Source organism: Oculina patagonica, chromosome 8, assembly GCF_052425735.1.
Source record: "Oculina patagonica isolate OP01 chromosome 8, crgOcupat, whole genome shotgun sequence".
In the NCBI taxonomy this organism is placed as follows: Eukaryota; Metazoa; Cnidaria; class Anthozoa; order Scleractinia; family Oculinidae; genus Oculina; species Oculina patagonica.
This window is the reverse complement of record NC_135765.1, coordinates 19,842,099-19,857,825: the sequence shown is the minus strand read 5'-3', so window position 1 is coordinate 19,857,825 and position 15,727 is coordinate 19,842,099. Positions and strand designations below refer to the sequence as shown.

General features: G+C 36.6%; 1 protein-coding gene across 2 annotated transcripts in view; it reads right to left on the bottom strand.

Moving 5' to 3' along the window:
- Nucleotides 1-15,727, bottom strand: part of LOC144662925 (uncharacterized) — a 30,819-nt gene that overhangs the window by 12,050 nt on the left and 3,042 nt on the right. Inside the window, exons 2-11 of one of the 2 annotated variants that reach the window (XM_078523859.1) lie at nt 15,287-15,380; nt 11,989-12,061; nt 11,643-11,734; nt 10,574-10,626; nt 6,521-6,579; nt 6,125-6,247; nt 3,463-3,502; nt 2,691-2,750; nt 1,409-1,516; nt 613-719 (exon numbers count right to left, since the gene is read on the bottom strand). In XM_078523859.1, coding sequence (XP_078379985.1) covers nt 613-719; nt 1,409-1,516; nt 2,691-2,750; nt 3,463-3,502; nt 6,125-6,247; nt 6,521-6,579; nt 10,574-10,626; nt 11,643-11,734; nt 11,989-12,061; nt 15,287-15,326 — 755 coding nt within the window. In that variant the 5' untranslated portion in view covers nt 15,327-15,380. Of the gene's footprint in view, nt 1-612; nt 720-1,408; nt 1,517-2,690; nt 2,751-3,462; nt 3,503-6,124; nt 6,248-6,520; nt 6,580-10,573; nt 10,627-11,642; nt 11,735-11,988; nt 12,062-15,286; nt 15,408-15,727 lie in introns of those variants that run through there. The other variant, XM_078523858.1, reaches the window with a different exon arrangement.

Genomic DNA, 15,727 nt, shown 5'->3' with positions numbered 1-15,727 from the left:
TTTTTCGTAAATTAAAAAATATAGACCTGATATCCATATATGATACACCATTTGACAGTTCTTGATCAGAAAATTTCAAAACACTTTAACATATGAGAAGGAAGTTACAGTTTTGAAAGAAATGGGTTGAAATATTAAAAAGAAAAAGATTTAAAAAAATGTTTCTCTCTGTATGTAGAAGGTGTACCCCTAAACTATAGCTTATTGCGCAGCTCTCAGTTTACTGGTTAATTACAGTAATGCTGCAAGTCACCTATGTGTCAGGCAAAAAATGCAAAGGTTGTAGGGGTGGTCAATCATGTCACAAATGGGGGGTGGAATAATTTTATGCTTTCAACATGCAGATCTTTTGAAGACAAGTGTGGTGTCAAAAATTCAAATAAGTTGGACAAATATTGACCAAGTTATGGCACTCTTAGGGGTTAAAGGGTTAACACTTAAAATGTTACAGTAATACTGAACTAGTGTTATGTTGATAAATAAGCCTTTGTTTGTCATTGAACTCAAAAATTTGTTTCTTGTTGTTTCACAAGCAATTATCCCTCATGTTGGGGAAAAGTTCCTATTAAGTGAATGATGTTTAGAGCTCTGTTAACAATAGTAAGAACTAACCTGCCAGTTGTTGTGTCCCACACACTTACAGTATGATCAAATGAACCTGTGAGCAGTTGATCTCCAGTTGTGTTAAACGAGCAAGAAATAATTTCTGCAGAGTGGCCCTATAAAAAACAGTACATTAATTAAAATTAATACGTAACAGCTTGAATCAAGGAGCATGTAGTGATCACTCAAACTGGAGTGATGTGAGCCGACTTTTTTGTTCTAACAGTTAGCCTTGTGGCTGTATTCTGCAACCGTTGTAGTTTCTCTAACTCATAGGAGAGGAGACCGAGAAGAATGCTGTTGCAGTAATCATGTTTCAAAGAGAAACAAAGGCATGAACGAGACTTTCCGTAGCAGATCTCAATAGAAAGTTTCTAATTTTTCCGATTTGGTGAATAGAACATGAGGCGGAGCGACAAATATTGTTGATGTGAGTTTTTAAAGCAAGATGGGGGTCTCAAGTGTAACTCCAAGGTCTTTGACTTCATTACTCGCAGTAATTAAACAATCTCCAACCTTGATATAAGGAATTGGATTGGCCGGTGAAAAACGTGAGAAGAAGTGAATGACTTCAGTCTTCTTTGGGTTACATTCAAGCACGTTAGAGACATTCCAGGACATGATATCTTGGATACAAAGCGTAAGATCCTCTAATTCAGTAGCATGATAGCTTTGTCTCATAATAATGTAAAGCTGAGAATCATCGGCATACATCATTGCATTTAGCTGCCTTTAGACATTATGAAAAAGTTTGTTTACTCAAAAAAATTGGGGATTAAAAAGTTACATAAAATTATGCACTCACTGATAGTGTAGATATCTCAGCTCCTTTTTGTACATCCCATAATTTAGCTGTTGTATCCATACTGCCCGTAGCCACCACTGTACTTTGTGGATTAAATGCCAAACATACCTACATGTAGGTCCAGACAAGGGCAAGAAGGATAGATAAGGTATTTTGCACACAATCTTACAATAGACCTTGTTAGTTACATATTTTATTTGCCCATTTTAGATCATGTGATACTCTCCAGATTTTTTCCTTTGTTTATCTGGAAATGATTCATTCACCTCCAACTGAATTTGTTTGAAGTTGATAGAAATAATTCTCAAGGACAGCATCACATGGCCTGAAATGGAGCAACAAACAAACAAAACTAATGAGGTCTATTCTTATTTCTTGGTTCACAACTTGCTCTTATGGACAGACTTCTAAAAACAGTATAATACTGTACATGTATATGGGTTATTGACCAAGTGTGTGGTCAAAGATATACTACTTATTAACCGAGAGTGAGGTCATTACAGGGGAATCTCAGACCGAGGTCTTGATGTATTGACCGAGCGACAGCGAGGTCAATACATCAAGGTCGAGGTCTGAGATTCCCCTGTAATGACCGAACGGATGAGGTTAATAAGTTATTTATTATATGGCCTTTAAGCACTATTCAAAAAAATCAAGGGAAAAAACACTGGAGGTAAAACTCGCTCTCGCTCTCTGTGGCTCTCTTCGTCACTCATACTAAAGAAGTATCGGTATGCTTATATTTTTCTTTCAGTTACTGAAAAGAAAGTTATATTTTGTCGGCATTTTTTGTTGTTTTGGCCCCCTCGCTAGTAGCTTTTACTCACAACTCAAAAAACCGTCGAGCCGAGAAAAATTTTCATAATGCCCGGTCATTACAAGAAAATAATGCCCGCTCAGCAGCCAATGAGAGCGCGCGTACTATTGTAGCCATATAATAAAGTGCAATATTGGCCAAGTTCTTTTTTTGTGTGTTTTTGGACTGAGACAAAGTCAAGGTCCACGCTTGGTCAATAAAGGATTTCTTATATGTATATGGGCAATAAAGCCATGAATTATGAACTGAAATGACTCACTGCAAACCGAATGAAGCCAGTTCAAGGCATGGTCGACCACAAAAACTTCTTTGATTGGATTCAACAATAAAATGAATTGATTTATTAATAACCGTCGATCTGGTTGAAATAATTTTGATCATATGGTGGGTTATTGGCCAATGAAAGGGAACAGAAAAATGCATCAAATGAATTAATTAAGGCATAAAAGGAAAAAATGCATTTACAATTTCTGCTGTGTGCCCTCGGTAGGTGTGGTAACACTTTCCTGACTCGGCACTCCATAACTACAAAAAAAATCATCAATGGCATGAATCAGTCACAGTCATTTTATTCACTATGTGCCACAAATCATGGTCCTGATTTACAACCAAACCATGTACAGAAACAATATTGAAGGCACATACATAAAAATGGCCCCTTGGAGCTGTTTTGATAATGTTCGATTTAGAAAGAAATTTAAGGGGTCGTTTTTACGTACCTGCCTTCAATTACCATCTCCTCGGTTGTCTTCAGTCATCACAAAAATAATACTTGAAAGATTGGACTATATAAATAAGTAGATCTTTTCTTTACTGATAATTTACAATTAGACTACAAGCCCAAGTTTTCTATGAGCGATGAGTCAACAAGACAAAGCCAAGTTCACTATTGCTCCTAGAAGATAAGGGCAAGCAGTCTAACTGTTGTAATAGAACCTCTAAAGGATTAATTGGCCCTAAAAAGAACAACATGTGCGCTATTGTGTTCTATCAGCAATAGAAAACAACAGAAAGAACCAAACAGATTACATTTTGCAGATTTCCAGTAGAACACAGCCGAGCTTTCTACTAAAAGGTAGTAGACCGGCTTTACTGGTATAAGGTCTTAACTGATTTATAATATGTACCTTAATGGTTAAGTGGAAATTTGTATTAGAAGGATATCTTATTCAACTTCAGATAGACACATGTGTTTCCAATAATGTACACACATTGTAAACTGTTATGCAAGTCTTACCTTACAGGTCTTGTCAAATGATCCAGTTGCTATTTTGTCCCTAAAAGCACACAGAGAAAAGGCAAACTGTGCAAAACAGCAGAGCAGGATACGTATATTGGAAATTATCATTTTGTTCAAAGTGTCTCAACTTTTAAATGTGCAATTTTGCAGTATGTGACAGTCCTTTAGTCTGCATTTCTTTACATAAGGCCAGTGATCAGTGTCTCCTTTTGTAAATTTTCACTTTAAGTTCAGTACTACTAGTGGGAGATCTGGTGGCCTAAGGTTACCCAACTAGACTCTGGATCTTATTCAGAGTTTGAGCCTGGCTGAATTAGCCTGTGTACAGCCGTCCCGCTCCACTAAAAAAAATGCGGAGAGGACGTCTGTGTTATGGCGTTCTTAATCATGTTCCGCTGCGGGCGGTTTTCCCGGAATGTGTGGGAAATGATCTGATTGGTCCTTACACAAAAACCATTAATTAAACCTGTTGTAATTGCCTTTAATTTATGTAGGCGATAGCTTGTGGCATTCCAAATTATTTCAGTGTGCAGCGAGCATTCGACCTTCACAGCCTTTTGCGCCTCACTTGTTTCTGAAGGGCACAATATGCAGTATTAGGACAAGCTGGAAAGAGCTGTAGTTTGGTGAAGACCATGGTCTAGAAAATTTCTGCGCCGTAGTTTCTTAAGTTTATAATTTCTTAAGGTACCAGCCCAGGGAAAATTTTGAAGTTTTATTTTCCAATTTTTTTTCCTAATCATGTTTCTTAGACTCCTATTTTACAGAAATATCGATTTTGGGACAAAATTCGCACAAGGAGCCGAGAACGATAAAGCTAAAATTTGTGCTTTTACCGGAAGTGAATGGCATTTCGGAGTAAGGAACTGGGACGGTTGTTAGGCTGTGCATCCATTTTTTGCTTTTTCTCCGTAATATTTTGATTCTGGTAGCTGCTTTGCGATGTTGTTTTGACTGATCGAGCTCTCTTCGCTTCATGGACGCCATATTTGATTTGAAACTTAGTCCCAGTTCTCAAAAGTCAAAATTGAGCAACCGGAAGTCTGGGGCGAGTACCGCACCTAGCAACGCATAAACAAACAATGTTTCTGCAGTCTGCAAGCCTTTTAGACAGCGGAAATTCATCCAAAATGGCGACATTGAGCTCGCATGGATAAAAATTCTTCAATAACACGGATTTTGGAGGATTTTCACCAAATATTTACCACATTTAAGTAAAATGTGGACTTCCTGCTGAGCAACGTTTCAGAAAATCACATTTTATTTCTCAATGAGAACACATTTTCAAATGAAACTTGGCATGTAGTTCGTACTTGTGTAAGTCTACTATCGTGGTCTTGGGAAACGAGCAAGGCTGAAAACTGTCGTTATGGCGGCCACAGAAACTTAAGGTATGAAAAAAATAACCAAAATTGTTTATATCTTTTAGGCAATTTTAGATATCCGATTCCCCAAACACAGATTTTTGCGTTGTTTGATGAAGAATGAAAACACAGTTCAATCATTTGCCTGTTTCTAAATGGCTGCTAGAAAAACTTGAAAATGTAAAATATATGCTGTTAATAATAAAGATAATTATTAACAAATTGATGTACTATAATGTCAATAAAATGTTGGCAACTCATTCATCAAATAACAGTGACTCTTTGTGTAAGGTTTGGTGAGATTAGAGTGAAAATATCCCTATTTTTTGTATTGTCAAAAATGCACTAAATTTGCCTGGACAGGTGTACCCGGTAAGTAGATAATGCCATGTATTTGTTATGGAAATACCTCAATAAATTGTTGTAAGTTGTTGTTGTAGTTTGAAACCTCTGTAATGCCACATCTTTCATAAGTGTGGTTTGTTTTGGCTCATTTCATTTAAAATGTTTGGTTTGGAAGGACTACCTCTAAAATTTATCCGTGAAGGCAAATGACTACTTGGATTTAATAATTGTGATTCCTGGTCTGGCCGTTTTACTAATACTGTTGCACAATGTATTGTATGAATGACACATTTTAATATCTTTGTCTGGCTTTGCCGAAAACTGTTGTAGCTTTACTTGGAGAACAAAGAAGGTTGGTTAAAGAGATTTTGTGTAGTAAATGTTATGCTTCTTGAATTTTATCAATCTAACGCTTTGTCGTTGAGCTCTATCACGTTTTATCTCCCTTGTTTGTTGTGTTATATTTGGAACCACATGATTCAAATCTGAATCCGGATATCCGATATAATAATTTATGTGAAATTTAAATCGATAACAGCAGGATACTAGAACATGATTAAGAACACCATAAACAGACGTCCCCTCCGCAATTATTTTTAGCAGAGTGGGACAGCTGTACACAGGCTAGGCTGAATTTTTTGTGTTGTGTTCTTGCACAAGACACTTTACTCTCATAGAGTGCCCCTCTCCACTCAGGTGTATATAAGATACATGTACTAGCAAATTAAATGCTGGAGGTAACCCTGCAACCGACTAGCAAGGGGAGTATGGATACTCCTAATGGTTTAATGCTACTGAAATTGGAGGAATTTGTTGACGTGATAGAACACTACACTTGAACACAGACTAAACCTTTACCTAACTACTTAACTATCTTACAGGAACTTACCTTAAGATAGTTAAATGCACACATTAATTTTTTGTACAGTGTATGTGTAATAATTACTTACCCATAAGGATTGTTGAATGCAATTGCATACACAACATTTTTGTGTCCTTCCAATACATGAAGCTCTTCTCCTGATGCTGTATCCCACACTTTACATGTCCTGTCATAGCTTCCTGTTATGAAACTTGATGGATAACAATTGTAAACATCAGAATAAATGAAATCATTTGCACCGAAAAGAGGAATAAGCAGTTTGGTATTTTGAAGCCCTGATTTTTTTCAGATTTACTTTCCCCAACTTCTTATTAAATTGGTGGCTTATGGCAAGGATTGTGTCATTGCTTAATTGCTAATATCATGAGCCTCTGGCTCGGGAGAATGGGGGACCACTCCCTGTGTATTTGACATTAAATAAATTACCTTATCTTAAGTTAGAATAATTTTATGTAAAACATACCTTGTTCCAGACTTGTTAAATGCCACATTAGTCAATGGCAGGATGTGAGCTCTTAAAACCTGTGGTAAGTTAAAGCCAAAGAAAAGACATTGAACTCTTATTTAGTGTAAATTATGATCAATCATTATACAAAACACATGTTCACTACATAGCAACTTCAACAGCACGTTCGAAATAGGACAGTACATCTAAATCTGTTCAAAAGACTTGATCACCTATCATCTGTCAGTAATAAACTGAATTCATTTCTCTCAGTTCTTTTCGCCAGGAGATTACTCTGCTGGAGCACATGCAGCCAAAACACCAAAGAGACCCATGTATAAGCTGCACCTTTTTCCTCAAAATTTAAGTCCAAATATTCATAAAAAATAACTTCTCTTTCCCCCTCCCCTTTTTTTTTTCTCTTTTTTTAAGAATTAGAGAATAGCGACCGACTAAACTCGAAATCTTCTGAAAAGTTTGGAAAATGTTCTGAAACATTTGTACGACCTTCCGACATCATTTTGAAAATCTTCAGAAAATAATCACCATGTTTGTTTTGTGATGCCCCAGATCCTCTCTACTTTTCAAAGCTTGGCTAAGCATGAACGAAATTTAACAATTTCATTGGCTGTTTAGAAGTGATAATCTTAAAAAATGATATTAAGAGAGCATCTCAAGCTTAAGATATTGTGAACTCAAACTAAAAAGGAGGTATGACAAGTGAAATTTTGCTATTGTAAGACCTAATTCATATTAAACTTTGCAACAAGTGCTGTGTCTGTTTTGAAACTGTGCTTGTTTGCCCTTGTTTGTTTACCAATCTAGAACTTCACTTGAACTTCTAACTTAATAATATTGTCTGTATTTTCTTTTTTAGAATTTTGAGCTTCCGAATCGGGGGTGCAGCTTATCTGCAGGTGTGGCTTATCCTCGGAACTTTACAGTTCCACTGAAATTGTCTTTCAAACATGTACCGGTATGGTACCACACAAAAGTGTTTCATTTTTTTTCCAAGTTTTATACTACAAACAAGGCCAAGATGTCAAAACAACTACAGTTAAACAGGTCTCGCTAATTCGAACTCAGTTATTTTGTCTTCCCTGTTATTCAAAGCTAAATCCCATTTCCCTTAGATTTGCCCTTCAGTCAGTTACTATCGGCTATCGGCCCACAACCCAGTATTTTAAACATTTTCTTTTGTTTCCTGGTGATTCGAAATAACAGGGTTCAACTGTAGGCAAAATAGTGATTGAAAGAAAAAAGATTTTTAGTCCTTGAAACTGATTGGAAAGGTTTGTAGTGGTGTCAAGGAAACCTCCACTCTTACTACAAGTTGACATTGAATTGCTTAAAATTAAATTCCTAAATTCCAAATTTTACAGGACAAGGGAGAAAAAACATTTAATAGCAACAAAAATTGGTAAAGATTATTGCTTTTAAATCTCCTGCACACCATCACATTGGATTTCATGACATGTAATGGTTGTCGCTACTGTTGGAAGGCAAAGGATCTATTGTATAAAACAATTGTGCAATCCAAAATGGTGGCTTGCAGGGAAATTTAAAATGAATAATCTGTTGCTGTTAAATGCCATTTCTCCATTGTCCTGTAAAACACCCTAAAAAATCGGCATGTCATGGCATGGCATGGCAAATTTTTGGCACAGCACTACCCATTCACATGACCAAAAAAAGAAGGTTTCCTCCTACTAGGCATGGTTCCAATTTTCATATTGGCACCCCTAATTTTCATCAGTTTTCTTCTCGAGAAATGGCAGAAAAATGTTCTGCTGTGATTGTTTATCATGCTTGAAGTTTATTGGCAAAGAACCAATTGCGGACAATTTAACATTCAAGAGTGTTAAAGGGCAAAACAAATCAACATCTGAAAGAAGTTGACGAAAAGAAGAAGAGGAAAGAAAAATAAATGGCTCTTTGCGGTGATGGTGGACATGGCATTCACACAGCAATTTTTTTTGAGAGTGGGAGCTTAAAAATGCTCTTTTCTAATCAAATTAATTTATTATTTAATCTTGTGAAGCGGGTGGGGGGGGGGGGTTGCCCATGACTGTGTCCACCACTGGGCAAAACTCATAGCCCATCTATGTTACTCAAAAGCGCTACACAAAGGCTATATATTTGTTTCTAAAAACCTTCTGCTCTCCTTATGGTGCTATCTTTCCAAGCTCACGGATGTATGAGCTAAAAGCATGTACAGAAGACTTAAGACTTCTGCTCAAACACAAGAAATCCACATTTACAAGATGGCGTCCAGTGCTAAACACCAAGATGTAAGATGACAAAAAGTAGCTTCGTTCAGGTCATGATCAAAATCTCAAATGAGAAGGAAAAATAGATCTTAACACTCAACTGCACTTATCTGGACAACAAGATCTTTTCCATGGCAACAATTTCTAAGTCTTCTATAAACAGTAGATCGATGAAAGCCAAAAGCCCTTTCTCCTTTCCTCATAATGTACATGTATTTTGCATAAAACCTGCATCATTTAACCTTCATAAGTTTTACTTTGAGCTGGTAAATGAAATACTTAACTACCAAAAAAGAAATTTACAAAATCGAATTCTCAAACGATTTCCCATTACTTATGCATGGTTGACCAAACAAAGGAAATAGCCTCTGTTGTAGGCCCTTTCAAGGCAATGTTCTCTTTTTCTCCGTTAACCGGACTTGCACTTACAGCTAAATGCAATAATTGCACTTGACACTTGAAATTGAGAAAAAAAGAAAATATTAATACAAACAGAAGGTGGTAAAGTCGAACCCAGGGTCGCATCAGGAGTGAGTGCCCTAACCACTGGCCACCAGTTGACTTGACGTCATAAGCAATCAATTTTAAGTTAAAAATTGTGTAAACCGAAATGAAAGGCTGTGAAACGTATTTTTTAAATTTTTTCTTTGACATATTTTCAATGTTTGTAACGTATCTTTTGTCCAAATTGTGAAAATGAAACACCGGTGAATACTTTCTTGTCAAAATTGTGGATTTTTATTGTTATAAATTTCATAATTAATTTTCCGAGTTCAGTGGCTCACAGCCACTCTGATTTCTTCCTCTGTTGCATTCTCATCCCCCAGAACTTCTTTTTTTTGTACGACAAATAAGGAAAAAAAAGAAAGTCTGACCATAAGGTAGGCGGGTTGAACTAATATATTTTCCTTCCAATATTTCGCTAGGCGGCGGTGACTTCATCAGGGAATGGATGAACTCTTTTTTGTATTCTTTTCGCCGACCATGTGACCAATGAAAAGGAACTAGGTCTCTTGGGGCAAGAAGGCATGCCACAGTGGCCGTCATTTTGGTGGAAACTATGCACACGTTACACTTGTTTTCAGCACAGTGGAGGTAGAACCCCTCAAAAATGCCATGCCCCTATTTTTTAACTACACCCCCAAAAAAGAAAAGCCCTTTTTCAGACAGTTGATACAGTAAAAGCTCTCATAAGCAGACACTTTCGGGCGCAAAAAAGTGTCTGTAACTGGAGCTGGCCGCGTACGAGAATGCTTCTCATTAAGTGGCCACTAGGGGTGTAGGGGATAGATGGCCACTTGATACGTTTTACGTTTTATCGTCTTTGGGGTGAACCGTATTGGTGTTGTTGGCCTCTTTGTTGTCCGAGTCAAGCAAGAAACTAACTATTTTGGAGCATTTCCTTGGTTTTTGAGGTGATTCTTAAAGGGGGCGTCTATTAGACACGGGGCGTTTATTAGAAGGGGGCGTCTAATACAATTAAACTTTACACTTCAGAAGAGGCGTTTATTAGATATGAGGCATTTATTTGAGAGCGGGCGTTTATTAGATCATTTACAGAACTGATGATACACTGTTAAAGTTATATAGATTCCCCTGAAACTAATCCACCTTACTGAACAGAACAAAATGAATGGAACCCAACATTGTCTCGTTACTACAGTGAGAATATCCCACTGGAAATCAACAACACTTAAGAGAGTTTAACTGTACTTACTTAACATCATTTAACACTACAAGAAGTATGGAATAGTCCATGATGATTTTAAGTATTACTGGTATTTAGGTAATATACTGGTACCTTGAAGAGGTAAAAATGGTGATCCACACTTTCTGCTTGTTTTTCTTGGAGTCCTGTGATAAATTAGTCAAGGCCAATGCTCTAAACAAAAGCATTACACATGCAAATACTTTATTGCATCATCATCACATATTTTTTATTTATTAATCATGTCTCTTAGGAGTATTTTTTAGTTGTACCTGAATTTATTCATTTTTGATTTGTTCAAGATGTTAAGCAAACATTAAAATGTTACATCGCATTTAAAACTTTTTAACCAAGATAGTTTAAAACTTTTAAACTTTATCGCAATGTTTTATAGTTTAATTATTAAGCAAATCTCTTCATTATTATTATTATTACTACTATTATTATCGTCTCTATAACAAAATTCTCGATTTTGATTGGTTCTTTGCGTGCCTATTTGTCACGTAATCGGCGCGAGATCACGTGGGTGTCCAATTACTGGTATCGAATTTGAGCAACTTCAAATTGGATACCTGTAATTGGACACCTACGCCATTTGCGCGTCAATCATGCGCATATAAATGGGTTCTTTCTTGCTGTTTTCCCACTATTTGTACAACCAGTTGAATTTACCATTGACTTGTTCACACTTAAAAAAGATTCTCAGACTTCCTAACCTCAAATTTTGTTATTGATACGATTAATTAGTAATTGAACCTCGTGTCGTACAATTCAGAGAGTAATTGTGCTCTTAATTTCAAATTATCCTCGTGCTATGCGCTCGGCCGATTTTGAAATTACTCGCCCGATTACTCCCTGAATTGTACTCCACTCAGTCCAATTACTATTAGTTATTATTATTATTTTTATATTTAATATTATTATTATTTAATAAATAAATAAATAAATAAATAAATAAATACATGTTTATAGTGGTCATGCACTTAGCTTCATATCTCAACAAGATAGCTAGTTCACAGACATGTCATTATTATTATTATTATTATTATTATTATTATTATTATTATTATTATTATTATTATTTTGTTGTAGTTGTTATTGATTATCTGCAAGTGTAACTTATCTGAGAGTGTTTAAATTAACATCAAAGACTGAAGGATACTGAGAATCAACTTTCTAACTTGCTCCATTCTGGAAGGTGTAACCAATGGTTCCTTAGCAACAATGTCATCAAGCAAGATATCCACATCAGTTCTATGTGTAGAAACAAAAGTCCACTATTAGTAAATCGTGGCTATCTACAACTCTTTTTTATTACTTGCCAGTTTATAAATAAAACTGAAATTCCGATACTTCATGTTCTTAATTACCAATTTGATCAATAATAATAATAATAATAATAATAATAATAATAATAATAATAATAATAATAATAACAATAATAATAATTATAGTATTACTTTATTGAGATTTTCGCCACCCTTAAATCATCTGTTATAGGTACTCACGTTGGTTTTAAATCCAACAAATCAATAGACTTTGATTTCATCATCCCAGATTGTTCATACTCCAGAATTATACCTGTCAAATGAAAACACAGGACAAGATAAAAATGAGGTGAAGGTACCTTTTAAAATTTTTTGCTGAATTTTCATCATAATCAGGGTTGTCAAAATAAGCAGGTAACCGGCACATTTCACCAGCTATTCTGAATAGTCTGAATACTGCACTGGCTACTCCGAAAGCCAGTAGGTCAGTACTGAGCATGATATTGGAGAAAGTGGGACTTATAATATTGATAGAATTGCTTTGAGGAGAGGCAATTTCAGCTAGTGTAGAAATCTCAAATCCATTTTCCTCCGAGGGCTTTGCCACCTGGACCCCTAACATGGGAGCTGCCCCTGTACCTCCCTGTGGGGCCTGTCCAGTCCCCAGACCTCCTGCATGATGGGGGAATATCTCCTGCTACTTCAAATCATTTTGACCACCCCGATAATGACTTTATCTCTAGCTTTGACTCTTAGCAGCTAATAAACAACTCAAAGTAACACCACTTACATTTTACAAAAAAATGTATAGCATTCAACATGAATTAACAATTACTCGAGGCATCATTCAGAGATTTATTTTCCCTTCAACTTCAAGCACTTCAAACATAACAGTACCAAGGGGTTGACAATATTAATAAATGTACAACTGTGGCATGTTTTTGGATGATACTTATAACACAGAGATTTTCACATCTTTATGGTAATTATGCCCATTTTCTCAGGTCAACTCTTCACAGCTTTTTCACTAAGTTAGGAGTTGTTGACATGCACTCCCTTAGTGGAAATGCAGCTAGGGCCATTGTCATCTAGGAAAAGCCACTGACCATCTTCTCATCATAACTCTATGCTTTCAATTAGTAATGACTTCCTCTCCATTACAAATTGCCACAGCTCACTTTTTTAAGTTTCTATGTATTTTTAACTGTCTGATGTCTTAATAAGCCAGCTCGTTTGATCCTACAATTAAGAATGACTTCATCTCTTTAACATATTGTACACTTCCACTGCTATATTATGTTTCAGTCATGAGTTCAAATACATGTACAGTCAACTCTCTCTAAGACGGACACGGTCGGGACCGGCCATACCTGTCTGTCTTAGAGAGGTGTCCGCCTTATAGAGAGTCGAGGTAACCTGACACCAGCAATTTTGAGATGATAAAGCTTAACGGATATGAACAACAGATACGTCTGTTTTCAATTGCTTACTTTAGCAAAACCTATAAAGTTGAACAAAAATAATATCAGAATTCGACTCATTTGCTCATTACAAACGGTAATACTGTAAGTATAAAACTACCTCTTTGGTGCCCATGCGCAGAGAAGTAATACATTATGGTGGATTGTTTTTGGTAATTTTGGTATTCTAAAGGCGCTGACTTACTATGATATATGTCGATAACATGTTTTGAAGTATTATTCGCTAAAAAATAACTTTTTGTGCGTGTTCGTTAGCGGTTTCAAAGGTCCGTTGTCTGTCTTAGAGAGGTGTTCATCTTACAGAGAGTTTTGTTACAGTAAAATGACTGAAAAACGGCAGGGACCATAACCAGGTGTCCCTTATGGAGGTGTCTGTTATGAGAGAGTTGACTGTACTTCCAATTGAACAATTTACAATTAATTCCACACTAACTAATCATCATACATTATGACCTTATGTGAGCTCGTATACTAATGAATCAATCCAGTGTTTCTGTTGAGGAACTGTCGGCTGATAGTTGCCCCAAGGAAATTTGATGTTCTTAAATTAAATATTAACCCCAGAAGTGAAGCTTCGAGAGCTAATATGCTACTTTTAACACCAGGAAATTCCCAAAAGGCAACTATCAGACCAATAGTTCTGAGGAAAACCACCATGTTCTTCACAGAAACACTCTATTATTTTTGATTATCACTAAATTTCCTTCTGTGTGCCGATTCAAAATGGGCATTACACATTCTTTTTTACTTTTTGGGATAATACTTATTGAATGCCGATATTAAACAAACAAAACAAAACCAGCCAAGCGTGCACTCCGATAGCCGTCTATCATTCAATAGATGGCACCTGTGTAGCCAATCAGATTGCCATTTTGCCAATAGACGGCAGCTGGGTTATGCTAACAGCTGATAGTATACAGGTAACTCGACCAATCAGACTGTCGCAGTAGCATTAGTTCAATAGTAGGATTCTACTAAACTTGCATAGAGACTGGGGTTGGGCTCACAAGAGTAGTCACAAGCACATGCAAGTTGCAAATAAAAACACATTTTGAGGCTACAGCTCACCAACTATGATGTTGCAATCTTGAGAAGCTGAACCCTAGAGAAATACTGTGCATTTCATTGGCTAAGTGATGGGTATAGGAATAAATTGAATTGCATTAGATGGCCACATGGTACAAACAAATTACTGACTTCAGTGCATATTAATCTTTGCTAAAGTGTACACAAGTCATTGCAAGTCAATGCCACTGCATGCAAGAACTTGTGTCCACTTGCAACTCTGCTTAGCTAGGCCTTAAAAGCCCACCTAAAAACCAATATGCATTGCGACCATTTCTTTTTGTTTTGAAAAGCTAGCCCTCTTCCCAAAACATTTCAGTCTGGAGACCTACTAGTAAAAATTGATGGTAAATCGATGGCCAAAAAAGGTTTTCCGTCCGAGAACAACTTTATTGAGCTAATCTGTTTGATCGATTTTCTCTGAAAGCTGCAAATGTAGCCAATCCATATCCTGAACGTTCATTGGAAAAAAGCGTACCAGGAATAAGAGCCCTTTCAGCCCTCTTCTTTTCGTTGAAATGATACGAAAAAACTCAGGTATCTGCAAATAGACCGTGCGGTTACTTAAATTTTAATTTACGTAAAATTTGCGCTAATTTCAGGGGATCGTTTCTTTGAGAACTTTAGCTAAAAGGGTAGCTTAATCATAACTATGGCTCAATGCAACTGTGACTTATCACTTACACTTATAAGCTTCATTTGACAAGGGGGTCTGACATTTGCAGACTTCATGATCAAACTGCAGATTTCACTCCGTTTATATTAGCCTGAACAGCGCTCCTAAAACAACACTCCGGTTACCCTAAACAACACTCCGGTTAGCCTGAAAAACACTCCAATAAGCCCGTTTACGGTTAGCACTCAATATTGGTAATGGTAACACGATTATAAACTCTCAGTCTGCAGTCTGCAAATGTCAGACACTGTCAGATTTGACAACAGCCTTGTCTAACGAATCGTACATGCTTTGAAATACCATTACTTTTACATACCTGGCGGATAATAGCGTAACAAGAATTTCTTCAAGCGCATTCTACTTGTTCTGGTTCTTGAGCCGTCAACTTTTCATGGTATACAACAAAATTTAGACTTACAAGAAATAGTGTAAGATGTCGTGTAAGATGTAAACTAAGCAAATCTTCCTTGCGCGCGCGGCTGTTTCCCGCATACACTCTTTGAAAATCCGCTGAATTGGGCCCAGAGTGCGCCGGCTCCTCCCCTCCCGGCTCCTCTCCGTTTTGCGCACACGTTTCGCGCGAGTCCGGGATGCTGGCTATGCTTGTTGAAATGGAAGTAACATTGTAATAACTAAATTTAAATTTGAAAAACAATTAGATTGACAGATGACGACAAAGAGATGATGAAAAACTGCAACAAAAGCAATAATTTGCATATAACAAAATGCAAACAAATAAAGTTAAAGCTTGCCCCGA